This window comes from Vombatus ursinus, unplaced genomic scaffold, assembly GCF_900497805.2.
Source record: "Vombatus ursinus unplaced genomic scaffold, bare-nosed wombat genome assembly UNPS02000577.1, whole genome shotgun sequence".
In the NCBI taxonomy this organism is placed as follows: domain Eukaryota; kingdom Metazoa; phylum Chordata; class Mammalia; order Diprotodontia; family Vombatidae; genus Vombatus; species Vombatus ursinus.
The window spans coordinates 25253941-25276991 of NW_020940355.1; the positions used below are offsets into that span (position 1 = coordinate 25253941).

The 23051-nt window shown below is 36.6% G+C and overlaps 1 protein-coding gene across 3 annotated transcripts in view; it reads right to left on the minus strand.

The window, feature by feature from the left end:
- EXOC2 (exocyst complex component 2) overlaps positions 1 to 23051 on the minus strand; it is a 231880-nt gene that overhangs the window by 101508 nt on the left and 107321 nt on the right. For all 3 annotated transcript variants that reach the window (XM_027841894.1, XM_027841975.1, XM_027842046.1), the window contains 6 exons: positions 16681 to 16806; positions 15744 to 15868; positions 9272 to 9337; positions 8899 to 9056; positions 8230 to 8351; positions 6246 to 6307 (listed from right to left, as the gene is read on the minus strand). In XM_027841894.1, the coding sequence (XP_027697695.1) occupies positions 6246 to 6307; positions 8230 to 8351; positions 8899 to 9056; positions 9272 to 9337; positions 15744 to 15868; positions 16681 to 16806 (659 nt within the window). The remainder of the gene's footprint in view (positions 1 to 6245; positions 6308 to 8229; positions 8352 to 8898; positions 9057 to 9271; positions 9338 to 15743; positions 15869 to 16680; positions 16807 to 23051) is intronic.

Below are 23051 nucleotides of genomic sequence, written 5' to 3' on the forward strand. Positions count from 1 at the left end.
GATGGAAGACAGACACAAGACCTGTGATTTAACTGGTATAGAAAGCTTCCAGAGAAGAAAACTCTCTATTAATGCAGGTTGGTGCCTTCTTTTCAACTGACAGTTTTAGAGTGTTACTGAGAGGTTAGGTGACTTGCCCAGTGTCACATAGCCCTTGTGTGTTAGAGGGGGTGACACCAGGTATTCCTGGTTTCAAGGCCAGCTCCCTATTCACTAGGCAACATTGCATCAAGGACTACATCAGGTAAAACAAATATCCATCTGACAGATGAGGAAACGGAAATCGAGAAGTTAAAAAGATAATATGTAACTGTATATATTCTATGATCTTACCCTGGCTCTGCCACTTACTACCTCTCTGTGGTATGGGGCAAGTTTTTTTTACCTTTCTTAGTTTCAGTTCCATCATCTATAAACAAGTTGGGTTGAACTGGATGGTATCATCCAGGAGACCTGAGCTCTAGTTCTGCTACTTACTGATAGTGTGACATTGAGAAAGTCACTTATCCTTTGTGGGCCTCAATTTCTATAACACAGACATATATCTATACAACAAAGCTACAAGTGTTCCTCAAGGCTGATCTCCTCCAGGCTTATAATATCATAATTGCATTTAACTTTTCTGAAAAAATCCAGGATACTAAATAATCTAGTCAATTATAATTTTACAAAACAAAACAAATATAGTGTTCTTTAAAAAATATCATACACTAAAAAAAGTATAATAGGAAATGCAGGAGAGGGATCTTTTTTTTTTTTTTTTTGAGAGAAGGATCATTTTAAAGGAAGGTTCATTCACAGGATCAATTAATAAGCATTCATTAGGCACCATGCCATGGACCATGCTAAGCATTGGGGATATAGAAACAAAACTGAAACAGTCTTTGCCCTCAAGAAGCTTACATTCTAATAGGGACATAACATGAACATGTAGGTATTTACAAGACACATACAGAGTAAATGCAAGAACAATCTTAGTGAGAAAACTACTAGCAGCTAGTGGCACAGCAGATATAGCACTGGGCCTGGAAGACTTGAGTTAAAATATAGCCTCAGATACTTACTAGTTGTCTGACCTTGAGCAAGTCATTTAACCTGTCTGCCTCAGCTTCCTTAACTGTAAAATGTGGCTAATAATAGCACTTACCTTGCAAGGTTGTTGTGAGGATTAAATGAGACAATATTTGTAAAACATTTAGCACAATAATATAATGAGTGCTACATAAATACTAGCTACTATTATTAGCAATTTGGGAGAGCGGGAAAGGTGTCTTAAGAAAAATGGCATCTGAACTCAATCTAGAAAGGAATAGTGATTCTGGGAGGCAAAGATGAAGAGGGACAGCATTCCAGGCACAGGGGATATCAAGCACAAAAGCATGGGGACAGGAGATAGAGCATGACGTATAAAGAACAAACTGGCCAATGTGCCTGGACCAAGAAAGGTGTAGAGGGGGCTTAGATTCTTATAATCTAGCCACAGCTCAGATTCTTAAAATCTAGCCACAGCTCCACTGCTTAGATTCTTATAATCTAGCCATGGCTGCGATTCTTATAATCCAGCCACGGCTGGGATTCTTAAAATCTAGTCACTGCTTAGATTCTTATAATCTAGCCACTGCTTACCCATGTTCAGACTCCTTAAGAGTCTGCCCAATATGATGAATGTTCTAATAAACCTTGTCTTTGGCTGAAAGAAGGCTTGGGTCGAATTCTTTCAGGCAGGACTCGCATGTTGAGATTTTGGGGTCCCAGGACCCCTGAACCCCTAAACTGCATCATTTTGGTGGCCCATATAGGGAAACTGCCTAACCCCAAGTTCTTCTCCAGCCAAGACTGGAAGGTATGTACGCCTCCTCTCTTCCCTCCTTTCCTGCTCTGCAGCTAGGGTCACTCTTCAAACACCAAGGCTTGGAGATGCTTTTTGGGCAGACAGTTATGAGGCTGTCTTGCACGTCACCTGAAGCTCTCAGGCTCTCGATCCACTGGTGCAGTTCAAGGCCACGGACCCGGGTACATCTTCCGAAGCATAGAGGACAAGGAAAGATGCCCTATATGGAAGAATATGCGGTGCTAGGGAATTGGGGAAAACTGCAGTTGCTTTTTGGTTCCCTGAGGCTTATTTACTCCCTTCTCTCTGCACCTCTGAATCCTCCTTCATGGAGGCCACAGGGAAAGTTAGAACAGCTAAAAATATCTTGGCAGACTCTGGAGGTTTTGTGATTGATCATTAAGGAGTTTAGAACTCCTCCTTATAACCCTGGTCACTCTTTTCTCGCACTCCCTTCCCTTGAGTCAAAAGAGTATCTGTTAACTCCTCTAGTAGGAGAAGAGAGTTTCATCCTTTACCCTTCACTTTTGGTTTCGCCCTCCCCCACCAGGGGGAAATGAAGAAGGGGGAGGGGCAGCAGCTATGGCATGGGCCCCCCTGGCAATGGCCTTGGGCCCTAGCACAACCTTTGCCTGGAAGCATCACCCAGGTTCAGCACATCCTGCTCAAGGTAAAGAAGCAGGCCTCTGAACTTGTGTAATTTGGAGTTTTAACTGTTAATGATGAGATGTTGATTCTCTGTGTAAAGTAATTATAAGTGCATTTAACAAAACTGAAGTCACCTGATTGGTAACGGGTTTGTTTCAAATTTCAAATTGGTGAACTTTCTGTATCAGTTATGTCAAGCAACTTTTCGTAATCTGGTTACTGCTAAAATAATTTAGCTATTGTTGGTTATTGTTTTAATGAGTAAACTAGCCAAAAAGTTTGTTTGGGTTACGCATGGATTGCTGAGAATTTGCAAGCGTATAGAGATCTCTAATGATTGGCTTTTTACATTAGGATAAATTTAAATTTGAGATGTAAATCCCAGAAAAGTTTTTCCTAAGCTGTGATTAGTAAAACTTGCTGTTTTGAGGTAAAAGCTCATAGAATTATATTGTGAGTTGTCTGATGGGTCATAATCCATCCATAATTAATAATCCACCATCTGGGAGAAATGCCACAAGCTACTCAGAGAAGGTGATACTGGTGGGAAGTCAGCATTGGGAAAAGCTGAGAGGACAATTTTAGCCTCAGCCTAAGATGGGATCCTCCTGGCTCAGTTTCCCCATTATGTTCCTTTGAAAGGGAACGTTACCCACCTGGCTATTCCTGAGTCTGGCTATGAGGTAGATTTGATACTGCATGGTTGGAAAACTGAATTATCTGAATCCAAACAGAACTAAGGATGTTTTATTCTCTCATTTGGATCCTAAATCTAGTCCCTATTTTAAATCTGGGCCCTGCAGTCTTTTCTGTCAGGTTTGTATCTTCCAGACTACAGGCCATTCACCTACAGCTGGTAGCAATCAGAGAGTATCAGCCAATATCCCCCATTGTTCCTGGATGCACCCTGTGCTCGATTCCGGTCAATCTCCTCTTTGGGACCCCCTTGGGGCAGGGACAGCTCCATGCCCCTTGCCAGCAGGAAGCAGTTTCAGAAGCCGAGACCTTCGCCCCCTTACTCCAAAAGAATTTGGGTCCCATTTGTTTGAGGGGTGAATGATGGGGTTGGGATCTGGGCCCCAGAAAGGAAAAACTCTGAACTTTCCCACATGGTCAAATCTCTGGTGTTTATAATTCCACAACTGGTCTTTCATTGTGGCTACACCCAATCTCCCCTCCAATGTCTTACCTCCCTATGGCCCCCAGCCATTTCCCACCCTTAATCCTAGCTAGGCTCCATCATCCTTGGCCACTAGGCCTAGGTCCCAGGAGTTCTGTTCACCTCAACTTACTGGCCATTCCTAGGTCCCTCCCACACGCTTTCTATATATAAGGTCCATCTTGTCTCCATTAAGATGCTTAGATTCTTATAATCCAGCCACAGCTCAGATTCTTAAAATCTAGCCACTGCTTAGATTCTTAAAATCTAGCCACTGCTTACCCATGTTCAGACTCCTTAAGAGTCTGCCCAATATGATGGATGTTCTAATAAACCTTGTCTTTGGCTGAAATAAAAAAAAAAAAAGAAAGGTGTAGAGGAGACTAGAAAGGTGAGAAAGGGTCAGGTTGTCAAACATATTGAATATAAAACAGAAGAGTTTATATTGGATCCTACAGGTTAATGGGTTGGCTGGGTGAGTGGAGAGAAAGATGTTTATCCAAGAGATATCATGGAAATAGAAATGAAAAGATTTGGCATCAAGAGATACCTGGAGTGAATGATAAAGAGGACCTGAGTATGACACTGAAGTGTGGAAGAGGGGTACATTTGGAGAAAAATATGAATTCTGTTTCAGTCATACATAGGATCATAGATCCTAAGCTAGAAGAAACCTCGGAAACCATCTAAGTAACTATTATTACTATACATAACTACTCTTATTTTACACTTCAGAAAACTGATGCCCAGGGAGAAACTTGTCCAAGGTAGGTCAACTAAGGTAGTAATGGGCAGAGGTGGGATTTAAATTCAAGTCCTCTGAATCTAAAGCCAATAATCTTTCTATTCTTCCATGTGCCTCCCTAAATGCGGTAAGTGTGAGATGCCTAAAGGAAATCAAAGTTGAAATTTCCAACAGGCAGTTGGTGATGAGGGCCTGGAATTCAGAAAAGTGATAGGGATGGACAGATAGATGGGAAATCACATGCACAGAGATGATAACTGAACTGAGGGGAGATGAAGAGATTATCAAGTGGGAGAATGAAGAAAGAAAAATGAAGAGGGCTCAGGTACCCAGAGTTAGTGGGCATGACATAGATGAGGTTCCATCAAAGGAGACTAAGAGGGAACAGTCAGTTAGACAGAAAACCTAACAGAGTGTAGTATCTCAACAACCCAAGGAAGAAAGAATACCCAAAGTTGCTTCAGAGAAGTCAAGAAAGAAAGATGCAGAATGAGAAAAGGACATTGGCCTTGTTAAGTCATCAGTAGTAACTTCATAGAGAGCAGTTTCAGTTGAATGATTAGGTCATGAGCCAAATTACAGAGAGTTTTAGAAGAGAATAAAAGGAAAGAAAGTGAAGACACTGAATGTAGTTGGCTTTTTCAAAGATTTTAGCTGAGAAAGGGAAGAAAGATATAATGATAGTAGGGATGATAGAATCTAATGAGAGTTTTTTTTTTTTTAAGAATGGGGGAGGTTTGGGCATATCTATAGGCAGCAGGAAAGGGACCAAGTGATAGGGAGAGATTGATGATGAGAAAGAGATGAGGGACGACAGTGTAAGCAATATCCTGAAGAACACAGGAAGAGATAGGATCAAAAGTACAGGTAGAGGGATTGGCCTCGGGTAAGGAAAAGGGTCATCTCTTCATTAGACACTGTAATAAAGTAAGAGATAGTGGGAGATGATGTCAGGGTGACTAGAGAAAAAGACAGAAAAGAAGAGGGAGCCTGCAGTGAATGGTTGTATTTTAGGGGGGTAAAGTATGAAGTGAGGTTGTTGGCGCTGTGTGTGTGTGTGTGTGTGTGTGTGTGTGTGTGTGCAGGGAGACAAAAGAATTGTTGTGGGTTGCCTGAGGAGAGAAGAGAAGGCTTACAGCAGCAGCTATAGTCAATGGGATAGGAAATCACTTAGAAAAGACTGTCTCACTAAAGTGAAGGCACAGCAGAAATTAGATAAAAAAAAATTTGCAGTGGACCTAGTTAATAAAGTTGAATATCTTTTCACCTTTTTTTTTAACAGCATGTGAATAAGGGTAAAGTAGGCACATTGTGAGAGTAATGCAGGGATTTTGCAAGGAGTAAATGGAGATAAGACTAGGGAACCAGGGACAACAGTACAGGAATTAGTCTAGAGTTCACTTCGTTCACTAGGATCATAGGTTTGAAGCTAGAAGAGACTGGAGGCCATCTAATTCAATCTCTTCATTTTACAGATGAGGACTGAAACCAAGGAAGATTAAAGGAATACAGAGAATAAGTGTCAGAGATGGGATTTGAAATCAAGTCTTTTGATTCCAGAACTGGTGCTCTTTGCATGGTTAACACAGACTGTCTTTATTGGTGTGCTTTATAGCTGAGGTAATATTATAATACTAATGTCTGAGGAACAATACCTTTTGGGAAGACAAACTTCCTTAAGGATATAGTATTCCATTGCTAGATAATGTTCAATGCTGCAAATACACAGAGTAATTTTTTTCCACTAAAAACAAAACAAAAATTCAATGTATTGCTCTGAAAGGGGAAAAATGCATATAACAAAATAGCAATGTTAAGTAGTAACTGTACTAAAAAGTAGCTAAAGAATTCATTAAACTTACTAAAGACGTCAGGCCTTCATTATCAACAATCCAGTCTTCCTTTTCAGCCAGTCTTTTTATATCTGCATTAAGAACCACAACATAATTAATTTTTATTTCAAATAACCTACGGAACTCTAAGAAACAAAGATGACATGTCAGTTTGTGATTTTGTTTGGTTTAACTAGATGTGTCAGTAACAAGTGGCATCACTCATCATAGAAGTCTTCTGCCTCTTTTGGTAGACTCAGACAATAGAATATACTTTGTTCACTAAATTTCTCCAATGAAGTAAAAAGATAGTGTGAAGACACATTTCTTTATCTTTTCAGGTTAAAAATATTTTTGTTCCAAACTTGACAAACATCAACAAACATGAATGTTTCCATGTACAAAGAAGAATCAAAAGTATATGAAATCTTTTTTTTTAATATCCTTTTTTTTTAAGGCAATTGGGGTTAAGTGACTTGCCCAGGGTCACACAGCTAGCAAGTTCAAGTGTTTGGTCTGAAGCCAGATTTGAACTCAGGTACCTCCTGACTTCAGGGCCGGTGCTCTATTCACTGTGCCACCTAGCTGCCCCAAAAGTATATGACATCTTGAGTCTATTTTGTACACATATGTAAAGAATATAACAAATTTGACATTTGTTCCAAAGCTGTCTTAATTGTCTGTCTCTGAATTTCTTTTTGTTTTCTCTGGGCACTTTTTAAAATGTTTCATTGACATTATTTACTTTCTTTTCTACTTTTTTGGGGGTATCACTATTACCAGTGATCTCTCTCTCTCTCACCTCTCCCACACCAAACAAAAATGGTCTTCCCTTTTAATAAATGAACATAGTCAGTGTTTGAATGGTCAAGCATTAACCATGTTTGAAAATTTATCTCTCTGCTTGAACTTCTAGCTCATCAGTCAAGTGCTGGGAAGCAGGCTTTATTACTGGTGTTCTAGAGTAGTAACTGGTTATTGCACTGATCCCCGTCATCCAGTCTCCCAACCTTAGTATCATCCTTGCCTCCTCACTCATGATCTGGTGTTCAATCTTGTTGTTTCTACCTTCACAGTCTCTCTCCTATATGGGCTCTTCTCCAAACTCACTTAGCCACCACCACCACAGGCCCATATCATCTCACACCTGAACTGCTGCAACAGCTTCCTAACTGGCTTCCTTGCATCTTTCTTCCCATTCTAATTGTTACTCTACTCAACTGCCAAATTGACTTTGCTAAAGTGCAGGTCTGACCATGTCACTCCTCACAACTCAATATGTTGTGCCCCCCTAAAGCAAATATAAAATCTTACTTGGCATTTAAAGCCATTTTCAACTTGGCCCCTTCCTATAATTCCAATTTTTTTACACTTTACCCCCCCCTGCAATCTATGATTCAGAGTACTTCGTTTTTCTCACACATGACACTCCCTCACCTGATTACATGCATTTGGACTGGTTATTCCCCATGCCTGGAATACTTTTCCTCCTCACCTTTCCCTTTTACATTCTCTAGTTTCCTCTTGAGACTCAATTCAAATCTTACCTTCTGCAGGAAGCCTTTCTCTCTTTCCCCCATTGCAAGAGCCATCCCTTTGAAATTACCTTCCATTTACAGTTGATATCTCTTGTATATATGCAGTTACTTTCACCATGTCCACACCATTAGCTCTTTGAGCTCTATGAGGGCAGGGGCCATTTTGTTGCCTTCCTTTGTATTCCAAGCATTTAGGACAGTTTCTGGCACATGGTAAACAATGAATGCTTGTTGACAGACTGATCAAACTGATATTTTCCCATTTGTTTTTCTTTACAATGTTGTAGTCACTGTGTAAATTGTCCTCTTAGTTCTGCTCATTTCAGCCTGCATCAGTTCATAAAAGAGTTCTCAGGCTTCTCTTAATCTGCCCCTTTGGTCATTTCTTATGGCATAATAATATTCTATTGCATTCAAATACCTTAATTTTTCAGCCATTCCTCAATTAATATTATTATCTATTTTTCTTGTATTACCTTCAGCAGTGTGTTGCAAGGTGATCATTATACAACGTACTCGTAGATCCAAAATAAGATCCTGTATGTTTTGTAACAAATCATTAGGTATTTCAAGGGCAGTCAAGGATTCGTAAGTAAGCCTGTCAAACATATAACATGAAACCATGTTTAAGATCATTATTAAGACAATGCTTTTGCTAAAGTCATAAACAAATATTGAGTATATGTGCATGACAGCACCTGTAAGGCACTTAGAAAACTAAGAGATGCACTAATGCAGACATAGAAAAAGCAAAGTAGTAACAGAGGTTAGAATGACACAAAATGAACAATAAGACATATCATAAGATGATGTTTCCATTAGGCAGAAAAAGCAGATCTTGCCTAAAATGCCTATTAAAATGTTTGTGTTATTTAAATGCCTAGAAAGCCTTTTCCCTGAGTAGTACTTTTGAGGGTTAGATGAGGTAAGAAAAGACCGATAAAGATTTTAAGGGTTTGTTAAATGATAGTTCAAATGGAACGCAGGCAATAATGAAGGATAAAAGAGAGGATGCCACAGGAAAAATTTTCTTCCTTGATTAAAATGTGATTTAAAAACCACATCAGAATTGCATGTGTTTTCAGCTACCTAAAAATTAATATTTCATCCTTCTTAGGCAGATATATGCTAACATTTTGAGTTACCTCACAGTCTGGATGACATGAGTCAGCCACTGACCAGATAGTTCAGACTTCATCTCCCAGCCACCATACTGTCTTAGCTCTCCTTCCTTGAGGCTGAATGGAAGTAATGCTCCACGGATCAGTTTAACTAGTGAGTACATCACTTCCTGAATCATTTTCTTTCAAAAAAAAAAAAAAAAAGAAAAGAAAAGAAATAAACAATCTTCTTATAATCAATATGGCTAAAGTTATACATAAATCATACATATATACATAAAATACATACATACATGAAGCCTAACTCGAAAAATGAGTAAATTAACATTAAAAATATAATCTTCTATACAAGACTTAATAAGGAACATTCTTACAAAAAATGTCATGCTTAACTTACCTTGAAGTCATGCTGCCTTTGCCTTGCATTTTTTGATCTTTCCATTTGTCCTGATTTCTCAGCAGTCTTAAAGTTTTAAAAGAGAGTATTAGTATATCTTTATATAAGTAATTCATAAAGTGCAATATTGGTTTTTGCCATTATATTTGAAGAAAACAAGCCATACTAAAACATCATTAAATTGGAAGGCTTAGAAATAGGGTTTATATTCTGGAGGGATTTTTTTTATTTTTTTTTTAACACTGTCAAATACTATAAATATTAAGTTATCATTAAGGAGATTGACAACTGAGAAAGGTCCCTAGATTTCTCTACTGGATCACTGGTAACTTGAGAATAAAATTGTAGTAGTGATAACAGCAGAGCCAGATTGTAATACGGATAAAAGAGTTTATGGTAAAGAAATGAAGAAAGTACGAATAAAGTATATATTAAGGTAGTACGGCACTGAAAGGAAAGACATAGAAAAGCAGTTAGAGGGCAGATGACAGAAAGTCTTACAGGAAAGAAGGGTCAATCGGAGCCAGAACAAGGTATCTTATATATCCCCCAAAAAGTCTGAGACTGTTTCCTCCCTAATCTTTTTGAGTATCATTCCACAGAAAAGAAAATTCTCCATTAAGCTCATTTTCATTCCTGGCATAGTATACTTGTGAAAATGCACTTTTGCAATGGCAATGGAAAGAATAAAAAACCCCAAAGCGAATGCTGTATATCATACGGACCAAGCTTGGTCCCAAAGAAAGATGAGACAAGGTACCTCCCCCCCTTCCTTCATTGCATAGGTAAGGAACTAGAGGTATGGAACACTGCACATACTGTCAAAACTTGGTTGATATACTAGCTTTTTGACTGGATTTTTTTCCCCTTTCTTTTTTCCTCGTTTGTTATAAGGTATGGCTCACTGAGCAAGTCAGGAGAAAGGAACATAAGTAAAAGCAAAACAAAAGACATCAACAAAATTAATTAAAAATTTTTTAGTGCACTGTTCTACTAAAGGAGTTCAGTGTAACAGATATTATATGACTTCATTTATTATAAAATAAGAACTTGCATTCTGTAAAGAAAGCATTTTTATAGCATTAAAAATATGTGCACTTATAAAAATACATTAAAGTGTTCCTTAGGATACTTCCCTCTTCCCCTACTCCCAACATACAGACAACATTGTATTCCACCCCACCATGTGTTCTATCTTAAATGGTTTCTTCCCTTGTTTACTACTAATCCTGGTTCAAGAGTCAAGGGATAATTTTTTCCAGGGCAGATAAAGTGTACACATTAATAGGCAGATGGAGAAGAAGCCAACAGATGGAGAAATTGAAGATGCTAGAAAGAGAGGAGATAACTGAGGGAACCAAGTTCTAGAGGAGATGGGAAGCAATGAGACTGGGAGCACAGGTAAAAAGACTGATGTTCAAAACTGCTTAGAGGGTGCAAGAAAGGCTCAGAGGAGGAAGAGAAAAGAAAAATGTTTTGAGTTGGAGAAGAGGGTAAGAATAAGAGGTAGTGATGTGGGAATAGGGGTTCAGAAGCCTGAAGTTCAGCAAGACTGTTAAAGTGGAAAGGGTACTGGTTCTGGAGTTCAGATGCTTACTGCTTGTGTGCCCCTGGGCAATACATTAACCTCTCTGTGTATCAATTTCTTTATTTTTAAAAGGAAAGGGTTGGATTAGATGACCTATGGGATCCTTTCCAATTTTAGATCTGTGAGTTACTAAGGGACTGTGTCAGGGAATCAAGAAGATGAACAGTGTTATACAGGGCACAGATGAAATTAGAGAACTTAAATTTGTGGTACACTCAATTGGGGTCAAATCAACAGGCATTTATCAAGCACTTACTACGTGTAAGATGGAAAATTCCTCCAGGCTTTTAATTTGAGATTTAAATCTGGCTTCAATACAAAGTAGTCCTAATAAGGTAACCTATATATTTAAGGTTAAGTTTTCAAACTCACATATTTCTGGAATGGTTTATTTAATTTGTAAATTTAAGTGAATAAACTCAAATGCCTTATTTATAAAAACAAGAGTAATTTCTAAAAGAAGGGAGCTGGAGCAGACTATAGCTTAAGGTTCCTTCCAGTTCTAAGATTTTGGATTCCACAGAAAACACTTACTCTGGCAGGGATAATGATTTTTTACTAGGTTTATCAATACTAAATAATAGAAGTGATGGATAGGGAAAAGGGGATATTACATGAGTACTTTTGCTGATAATTTTCAAATAAGACAAACACAAAAAACTGGCATAGGAACATTCAATGAAAGCTGTCGAGGCCACATCAAATAAGCATGCACTCGTTGGCAACTAAACAGAATTAATGTGTGCATGGTGACATCTACTGGACAATATAATTTTGCAAAGTAAATTTCTAGATTTATAAAATTATTTAGATTGCACAATTTTTAAAAAATGTTGATGGCAAGAAAAATCTCTTGAAATATAAAAAACAGTTCCTCAAGTCTCTAAAATTATGCATTTTCCTGCATTTAATGGAGTTAAACATTTCCAATGTATTGAGTCATAAAATCTAATTGTTGTGTTCTATTTTTAAGACAATCTGATTTTGGAACAGAAAAGTACATCGTGCTAATTTAAATCTTATGACTCACTGACTTTAAAAATGCTGGGTCTTAATGTTTGAAAATTATTTTGACATTTTCAGTTTTCTCATACCTGAAATAAGCTATATCTAAACTATATCTCAAGGTAAGATCTTAACCTACCATTAACCATTTCGTTAATCAAAAAAAATTAATCCTTTCCTGTATATACAGACCAAAACTACTTTGTGGTAAGACCAACGGCTAGATTTCACTGTTTTGATTCATGTATGTTACCTCACATAGGTCTGGCTTGTTCAAAGAGCTATAACTCTTTAAACTGCTGGAAATACCATCTAGGACCTCAACTGTCATACTACCAAAAGAACATGTTAGTTTCTAGAACAAGAAAAGCAATATGTAGCTACAACATTAACACTACTGACTAAAATATTTAGGTTCCTTGGTATGTGATTTTGATTTTTAAAATATCTTAACTGGTATTAATTACTTTTAAATTTTGAATTTTCTTCATAAGTGATTCTTCACTGTTTGAGAATATTTTTTAAAAAAATAATCTTTGTATTTCTTTTCACTTCTGTTAGGCATATTTTCAGATTTTTACTAAAGAGAAAAAATATTTTGCAACTAGAACTAAACATAGACAAATCTGTGGAATTAAAGATGAGCTATATATATTTAAGGAGGAAAATTTTAAAAAGCAGTAAGTTGCATTTTTCAAAATTTTTTTTTAAAATAATTGAAAACTGGAAATGTTAACTCAGCAAAAATACCTACTGTGATTTTTTCAACTGCAAATGTGGTTCTTCACTTCTGAAATAGCTCATTTATGTCTTATGTAGAATATGCACAATATTATTTAAATGCCATTTTGACCACAACTGGGTACCTACCTGTTAAAAAAGAAAACACTGTTTGACTACATTACACTAACCACTATGAGATCACAACTGTCAGAGATTCTACCTCTTTTTGATGAGTTGAAAATGTACCTTTGAATTGCAATATGTTAGTGGTCATGATAAGAAAATAAAAAGGCCTTCCCAAAATCATGAACTTCTCTAGTTGGTCCAAAGGCAGATCTTAATATTGTCCAAACATTAACCGGCATGTAAAGCATATCAGATGATCTACATTAATAAGGTGGAACTAAGCTGAAAAAAGCTGAGCTAAAAACATACACCTTAGGAGTTATTTTTTTCCCCTAAGAAGACAATTCTTCAAGGGAATTAGTAGATCTCAAGATTACTCAATGCCACATTGAGACCCTCCACTCTAAGATCAGTTTTTACATGTTATCTCCAGGGCTTCAATCACTCTTGATAGCAAAAAGGTCATCAGAATTTTAGAATGGTTTTAGAGAAAGATCCCTTAAAACCAGCTATTACTATAATACTAATAATGTTCTTCTAGGAAGTTGTGATCATCATTTATCCCTGAAAATCACTAGGAAGGCTTCTAAATGTTCCCATCCTGAAAAACAACCTTAGTTTACAGATTAAGTAGATAAGGAAAGGAAACTATAATACCAATGGTATAGTGATCATCTCCTGTGGTGAAGGACAAGAAACCCAGAAGTTTGTGTGTAGTATTGAACCACAAAACTTTTTAAGAGACTGAGATTTTTTTTTGCTCTAAAAAAAATCTATAATTAAATATTAAGTTTAAAAGAAACTAATGCTAGAATTCTTTTACAAAGGACTATCACTAAATTATTCCATTTTCTGAGTATGGACATGTTGTCAGTTGAGTAATTTTCTGTTTATATATATTATATATACATATATTTTTTTAAATTAAATTTAAAAATTGTGGGGTAACATTTTAAATTCCACACGGTCTCTCTCCCTCCCTCCCCACCCTACACTAGAAAAAGCCATCACTGGAAAGAGATGTATAAATATATGTAAAATCGTACTATGCATACTTCTATTTATCAGTTTTTTGTTCTCTGGAGGTCAATAGCATCTTCCTTCATAGGTCCTTTATAGTTGATTTGAGTATTTATAGTACTCAGAATAACTTGGCTGCTCACAACTATTCTTCGAATAGTCTTGCTGTAACAACATTCTCTTGGTCCTGCTCACTTCATTTTTCATTACTTCGAGAAAGTCTTTCTATGTTTTTCTAAAATCAAGCAGCTCATCTTTTCTCACAGGCAGTAGTATTCCATCACAATTATATACCATAACTTGTTCAGCCATTCCCCAACTGATGGGCATCGCCTCAATTTCCAGTTCTTTGTAACCAGAAGGAGAGCTGCTATAAATATTTTAGAATATAAAGGTTCTTTTCCTTTTTCCCTGATCACCTTGGGAAATGGACTTAATAGTGGCATTGCTGGGTCAAAGGGTATATACACAGCTTTATAACTCTTTGGAATTTTCTGTTTATAGAGATTAGTTGCATCTGAAGCCTGTCTTTGTGGAAGAAAAACTTGCTGAAATGCAATGTTTTTATTTCTGTAGGGAATGTCAAGGAAAATGAATGAGTTTAGACATGCATGTAGTTATTCTCTTATTTAATATTAATTAGAAGTGTATCAATCACTGTGCTTTCCCAATGATACTGACCCAAAAGAACTATTATGCTTTTTCTATGGTGGAGAATAAAAGCTCTCTAGTATCTACTATGTGTTATGACTTTAGGATCCAGGGATTCTTTTACCCGTATCTATGGAGGACTAGACATAAGTATCAACAGAAATTATTGTTATACTATTAAAATTAATAACCAATTATTAAATTGGTATCCAGGCTCTTCTGCTTCTATTTCCTGTTTAAGGCCCAGCTCTTGTTAAAGTCAGTCCCTGAAGAACATGACTAATTGATGAGATTACTCCTAGCCCTCAAGGTACATGCTTTTCAATCTTGGGTGGGATCCCATCCAACTAGGAGAATGTTTACAGCATATGTTTACAGCATAAACAGAATCCAGTCCTATCCCCATGAAAGGAGCCCCTGTTCTTGTATCCCTCCATTAGAGTTTAGGGTGACCTAGCAAATGAAGGAGAAAAACCACCCAGAGAAGTCTGGATGGAGATGGATTCCCCTGAACAGAATGCTGGAGGCTGCTGAGTTTCACGATCAAGCTATGTTCTCAGCAGGAACGTCCACTAATCAGGGCTGATTTTTACTTGTCTGGGGCATTCCATTTCAGAAAGGTATTTAAAGTTCTCAGGGTCTCCACTTCTCTCTTTGGTTACTGAGAGAAACACTGATCGTCAATTTATTGACTGCTGGCTAGCCTAATTAACAAATTGATTATTAATTACCCAGAAACTTTGAGGTTTTTCATTTGTCTCGGTATTGAGCTATATTTAATTTCTTAGAGTAAACTCTAGGTGTTGATAAAATGGTCTGAGAGGATTTTTGGGGTGGGGAAACACCCTCAAAGACTGAATCTGGTTTGTGTAAGCCTAGGGATTGTGGATCTGTGTCATAAATTATATTTATGTGCATATGTGTAATAATATTCCCCTAGAAGAACATAAGTGGGGACTGTTTTGATTTTGTCTTTTCATTACCAGTGCCTTGCACAGAGTGGGCATTTAATAAATGTTTTATTAAACGAACTGAAATGAATCATGTCATTTACAACTTTGCAGCTTGGAATTATACAAAGATGTGAAGGCTATGAAAATATTTCTACCAATTTTGTTTTTAAGTGATTATTTGTGATTATTATTGTTAAGTGATTATATGATCCTATGATATAAAAATCTTTATAATGTAACATATAAAAAAAAAGCCAAAATTTGAAAAGAATCATAGCGGTCATTACTTCTACTCCATTAGACTTTTATGGCTTTAATTAATTTTAACCACTTTCAAACACTAAATAAAACTCTACATAAATTCACAGTATCAAAATTACATTTACATATATGAACCTATTCATACCTCACTGAAAAGGCTTCCATTGACATAGGAAATCCAGAGCTTCCAGAAATTCGGGAGTTGACTTAAAACAAGTTTGGTCAACTTTTCAACAAAGGCCACCCTGTGGGGAGCTTTATAACGCCATGCTAAGGAAAGAAGATAGAAGTAGCATAAAATAAAAGGGATGTAGCTTTGAATCAGCCAAAAAATTATTTTAATTGTTAATGTTTTATTTTTTTTAACTGGTAAACTATATGAAGTATGATAAAATTATCAAGAAATGAAGTGATCTACATAGATTTCAATTCACATTGATACAAATTTTATTTTGTTTTTGCATAACATCAGAGAAGGCAAGAGGGACTGTCTACCAACTTTTTTTTATTACATGCCCCAGGATTAAAAATGTTGAGCATGCACCCCAACATAGGAAATAAATAATATTTCAAATGTGAAATAAAACAATGTTTTAAAATATTTTTATTTGTTTACTAGCAGTATAAAACATTTTGGCCACTATTAATAATGATATTTTTAGTGACAGCAATGTTATTGAATGTTTCATTATTTTTTGACAAAACTCTGTTTATGTCCCAGGGGGTAGGATGAACTTGTAAATAAAAGCACTAATTTTTATTTGTGATGTTATATAGGGAATCTTGATCAGATATAGGTTGAAATTCCATGAAATGGAGGCAAGGAATGTTCACTTTCAAGACATTTGATTACATTCTTGCCATGAACAATCTCTCAGATCCCTTCTCTACATTTTCACCTTCAATTATCCACTTAGACGCAAATTTTAGTAACTCCTAAGTTGTTTCATAAAAACCGGAGATGGGATACAGATAACAAAATTACTTGCATTCAAAACTAGAAGTTATTTAGTGTCACAGCATGAAAACATAAGTAGTTTAAAGACTAATAAATAAAAAAAAAGAAGAGGAAAAATACTTACTATCATCTCGACTAGACTGAAAACTGCTGGCCCTTTTTAGTGAAGCTGTCTGACTAAGATGTGCCAAAGCAGAAGGGCGCATATCATTATCCAGCTCCAGCATTGGACTATGTAGTGCTGTATTGCCTGAGGGGAAAAAGCGATATAGTGATTCATTAACCACCTTCCTGGAAGTTGTTTTTTTTTTTTGTGGTTGTTCTAATGTAACCTTTCCTATTGAGTACAAGTCACTAATTCAAATATCTGCAGACTGCTGGGCTTGTTATTATTTTTCCATATACATATGAAAAAAAGAGAACAGTAACACCAAATTAGAAGAAAGGTTAAAGATGAGACTTGACTGTGTGTAATTTTACTCTATTTATTTATTTATTTATTTTTTGGTGAGGCGATTGGGGTGAAGTGACTTGCCCAGAGTCACACAGCTAGTGAGTGTTATGTGTCTGAGGCCGGATTTGACCTCAGGTCCTCCTTACTCTAGGGCTGGTGCTCTATCCAGTGTGCTACCTAGCTGCCCAATGTGTGTAATTTTAATGAATCCAACCTAACCTATTCAAATTAGCTGTTGACTCTGAAAAATGGGAAATACAAAAGTAAGGATACTGATTATTACCATTTCTTAGAGAAGTATAATTAACATAAAATAGCTGCCACAAGGCAGCCAAAAATGCTCAGAAACCACCAAAGTCAGCTAACACTTTATATCTCCTGTGGTACATAAGGGAAAAACTGGTTTAGAAGACAAGCTTATTTGCAAAATATTAAGAAGGAAGACACTCTCATTCCTTATTCCTGAATTATACTTTCCAACACATATTTCACTTCCTTACCTATATCCACTTTTGCATTAAAGTTATCAAATATCAAAATTAAATTAAATTAGATTTTAAATGGAGGATATTGTAAGATTCTTTGTAGACAATCTCTATTTATTTCTTCATCTTCTGTGCCAAATGTTGGTGCAACCTGTGGACCATCTTTCTATTCAGATATAACTTTCTTTTGTTTTTTGGTTTCACTTACAGTGGGATTGTCAAGAATGATATGATCCAGTTCATCCAGCAGTATGCCCAGTTACTGGTCATCAGACAAAGATGTTGGATTCATTTACCTACTTTCTCTTTTTTATTAGAATATTCTATTTATGTATTAAGGATATCCTTGATGAAAATATAAGAACACAGCATTAAGTAATAAGAGAAGGCAGACTTTTGCATATGATTTTCTACTCTGGAGAAATAGTACTTCTGTATTAGGTGGAGGTAAAAAGAACCAGCAAGAGTTGTTCCTGGAATAGATGCATAATTAATCAGGGTAGGAAAGAGGTTGGGTAGAAGGTGGTGACTTTGACTTCTTCAACCAGTTCTTTTTCCCTAACTTCATTTGCATGCCTATGTGCCCCCGTATGCACAGACAACAGGAGATTTTTTTGAAGAGTTCCAGAAATAGATTTTGGGGCCCAGAGGCTAACAATCAGAGATGCAAAAGGAGTTAAAATGAATTTCCATACACAAACTTGAAATAGTTGTCTGGGACCATAGACCTGGAATAAACACCAAAAAGAATAATCTTTTGACTTTTGTTAGCTGTTTGCTGGGTGTGGAGACTCCCCGAACTGGCTATGCATTTTTTTTTTTTAATATTTAGTTCCAAATTCTTTCCCTCCTTCCTGACCCTCCCCCACCCATTGAGAAGGCAAGAAATATGATATCCATTATACATACGAAGTCATGCAAAACATATTTCGACATTTGGCTATGTATTAAAAGAACAGTAATTCTCCTTGTCGGGAGACTTCTTACTGCAACTATACTAGCTATACTATCGAATGAGATAATTGTAAAACACAGCACAGTGCTTGGCACATAATAAGCACATATTAGCTGCTATAATAATAATCATTATTATTATTATTATTATTGTTGTAATTCTCAAGCATATAGTAGTTAGAACAGTAGCTGGCCCTGAAGAAGCTAGATATTTGAAGCCCTACAGATGGCAGCAGAGAACAGGCTTGTAATCACACAGTACCCAAAGAGATTACCCAGCAGAGATGGAGCAAAGATAAGTCGATATGCAACACCCAAGAGAAAATAGTAGAAAACAATATAATGAAATTGGAAGAAAATAACAGCTTCCAGCCAGCATCAAAAGTGTGAGCTGCTATGGCTTTGCATGTACCCTACATCCATGCTTCTTGGTTACATGTGTTCTCTGTGGGTATACTGGGGAAAATGTTCCTCTTACATGCATGGCTGGGGGGACAGGGAATCTTCTTGTACTGTACTTTATTTGCTACACTGTTCGATGACATATCTTTCATTTTGAAATGAGTGTCTTTTGGCTAATAAAAGTAAATATATAGTTGGGACTCATGAGCTTTTGTTTTGAGTGGGTGCTAACCCACAGAGTATCTCAGTCTGTGGGTAGCATTGCTAGGGGCCCAGATGTAAGGAGACAGATGCTCCAGATCCTACCCTACAGTAAATCACATCATTATAGTCATATGATTGAAAAAAAGAGATTATGATCTCTCATTGTTTGTTAATTACACCCTCCCCCCATATAAAAATGACTTGATCAATAAGAATCTATGAAGTACTCCTCCAAAGGTATCCATATGTTATAAAGTTGCTTGATGCATACAATCTAAGATATAACTTTGATGATCTAATTGCTGACCTTGATGGAAGCATAAAGCATGAGACTGGTGCTCTCCAAAGGCATTTAGCAGTGCCATGGAGAATGTCCTGTGCAAAGTCCAAAGAAAAGACAGATTCACTCCAGGTGAGAGTCTCTGTATCTCAAGAGCTTAACCCAGTGGCCTGACATATAGAAGGTATTTGATAAATGCTCACTGATTGATCGATACTGCATTGATTGTATGATGACATTTTACATAAAGTTTTCTTGTATTTAAAAATGTAAAAACTGTCTTGGCTCATGAGCAGTACAAAAACAGGCTGATTTAGCCCATAGTTTGACAACCTCTGCTCTGGTTTAGAGCAAGGGAGGTGACAGCCTCCTTCCTGCTCAATTTAGATGTTCTAGAGTCTGGTGCTCAGTTCGGGGTATCACTTTTTAAAAGTTTAAAAAAAAATTGATAAACTGGAGCCAGCTAGAAGAAGGGCGTCAAGAGGTAAAGGAAATCAAAACCATGCCATACGAGGTTTGAGAGAACTGGGATATTTAGCCTACAGAAGAGCTGCTTTATAGAGCACAAATATTGTATTTAAACATCTGAAGTACTAGGAGAGGCAATGTGACAGAATGCATAAAGAGCAAGCCTGGGAGCCAGGAAGACCCAAGTTCAAGTTCAGCCTCTGACATCTATGCTGGACATAAAACCCTGAGGAAGTTACTTATTCTCTCCCCGCCCCAGGAAATTCTCTAAAACCATAATCTGCAGAAAAGTTGCTGACCTACATTGGTGGAGGAAGTTATCTCATCAGGAAGTTCCCTATACCAATGAAATCATAGGACCAATCTCTTCCATCCTTATCAGGTAGAAGAAGTCTTTTTGTGTTTGGTCCTAGAGGTCATAAACAGAACTAAGGGATAGAAATTACACTAAAATAGTTTGTTTTCACATATGGAACATCTTAACAATTATAGTTGTTCAAAACTAGAATAGCCTGGTTTGGGCACTGTGAGCTTCCCATCACAGGAGATATTCAACCTGTGACCATTAAAATGGTCAATTCAAACAGTCAACAAGCAAGCACCTACTATTTGCCAGGTACCCTGCTGGGCCCAGGGAATACAGTGAGTGAGGGGGGATGGGGATATGGCAGAACATATATACATATACAAAATAAATAAACGGTAATTTTTGTGGGGAGTCCCTGAGGGGGAAAGTGGGAAAGGATCCAGGTAGATGGTGGACAACTTGAGATGAGTCCTGAGGGAAACCAGGGATTCTAAGAGGCAGATTAAAAAGAAAAATGCATTTCAGGCATGGTGGGAAGCCTGTACAAAGACATGGCAGGGTCATTTTGGCAGAAGCCCAGAGTATGTGAAGGAAAGCACTAAGACTGGAAAGGTAGGTTAAGGTTAGGTTGCAGAGCACTTTAGATGTCAAAAAGAGAAAACTGTATTGAATCAAAGGCAACAGTGAGTGACTGGAGTTTATTGAGCAAGAAAGTAGCGTAGTCATACCTGTGCTTTAGGAATATTGCTTTAGTAACTACGTGGAAGATGGTTTGGAGAGGAGAGAGACTTAAGGTGGAGAAGCCCAAATGAACAATTATAATAATCCAGGTGAAAAAATGATAAGGTCCTGAATTTGAGTGGCTGCATGAGTGAAGAGAAAAGGCCTCTCAGGAATATTGCAGACAAGATTCAAGTTCACAACAAGGATGAAGAGTAAAGGGGACTGGATGTCCTCTGAACTCCTTTCTAATGATGAAATTCCCAAATTAGACTTAAAAGTTGTACCTCATGATACTAGATAAACTACAGATAATAAAGAGGGTTCCTGCAAAAAAGAATAAGATATAGTATATAAAATGTACTTTCTCTGTTATTTATCTATTTGGCTTGCTGGGGACTAGAAATGGTCCAAATAGATGGAAATACAGATTGTCTTAAGAGAACCAAATCATTCATTCCCTAGCTCACCATCTTTTACAACTTTAGGTAACCCTACTGCTGATCAGAGGTAATCCTCTTCACTGCAACTGTCACCAGTCCCATTTGCAGCTTCCTCAATGAGCGCTTCATCTTAAAATGTGCGCTGAAAACCATTCAGATAACTCAGAGAGCTGAAGGGACGTGATCTTGATAATTGTTATTCTACTTTGCCAATATACCTTCTAACTTATGTCTCTTAAAATTTGGATTACAAACCAGCTATTTTTAAAATAAATGTATTTTGTGAGAAAAAAAAAGGACTAGTTTTTACCTGAACTGGGAAAACAAAAGAAAACAAAGACTGAAATCAACATTTAACTGATAAATTATATAAACTGTACAAATATGACTGCTGACCAATCAGATCTCTTATCATTACTAGCTTGTAGAAATCACTGCTACAAAGGAACAGAGATTTAAATATGGCCTAGTATCATTTCAAAACTTATAATTAAACAACTTGAGGGGTAAACTATAGAGAACCATAAGACTTTAGATAATTATCTACTAAGGTAGCAAGGGGTGTTTTCCATATTGTAGCATTTTGCAATTTATCAGGTTCATAAATGTGTATTAACCATTATTTTTATACATTCCACTAAGAATAAGTGTTCATTTCACTTTTCCTTTTTGCTTCTGGAAATATTCCACTAATTCCCCCCACCTCCCTTGCCAAAAAAATATTTCATTTTTGTCTTTGTATCTCCAGCCTTCAACACAGTTTTATGTACATAGCAGGCACTTGAAAAATTCTTGTAGAACTGAACACAAAATATCCCTTGTACATAGTTCAGATTAATTTAATAATATTGAGATTTATAATGTACATTTTTAGGACCTTAACTAAAATGATCTGATATTAAGCTGAAACAGTATTCTTGAAAATTTGATATTGTTAAAAGAACAAAATTTCCCCTCCTAATAACAAAGATTGTGTGAAGAATACTCTCTCGTTCCATTAGAAAACACATCATCAATTTTCTGATCTGGAAAAAAAAGCTTAACATGAACTAATTTTTTAATTGGTTGTCTAGCATTACAAGCAAGTATAACACAGCAGCAGGGAACTAGAACAGCACATATACCCTCAGGACTAATAAACATCTGGAATACATTAGCAAGACATATTTTGTTCTGACTGACCAGAAGATAGCGCTTCAACACTACATATAAATTCATAAACCCTGAAAACTAAACAGAGAGAATCAACTTAGAAATATGTTTTCCTCCTTGATATTTCTTCTCTCTCACTGGGACAAAGTCTAGCAATTAATGATTTTAAAGGAGAACAACAGGTTGAATTTTCCAACAGTAAGTGAATGAAATCATTCAAATCGTTTTTGTCAGTAAACACTTACTGTTAAGCTCACAAAGTGTCCTTTGAAAAAAACAATCTAATGGTTCCAACCCTGCTTTTATACTTGAATTTCTTGATGTAATAAAACTAAGATGTGTAAATGTATCCTATTTTTAACTCTTTTGAATATACTATCTATCTTTCTCACCTCCTGGGCCAAACATTCATTCAAAATACAGTACGGTAGAAGGCATATCAAATGTCAATTTTTTTAAAAGATGGAAAAAGCCACCAACAGTACTGCATCAACAATAAAATGCAACTGTTCCGACAGCTAGCAAAAATCAGAAAATGGATAAAAATTTCACATTATAGATTTTTCCCTCTTGATTTCAATACACAATAATTCAAGAAATATAATGACCTGATATTAAGGATGCTT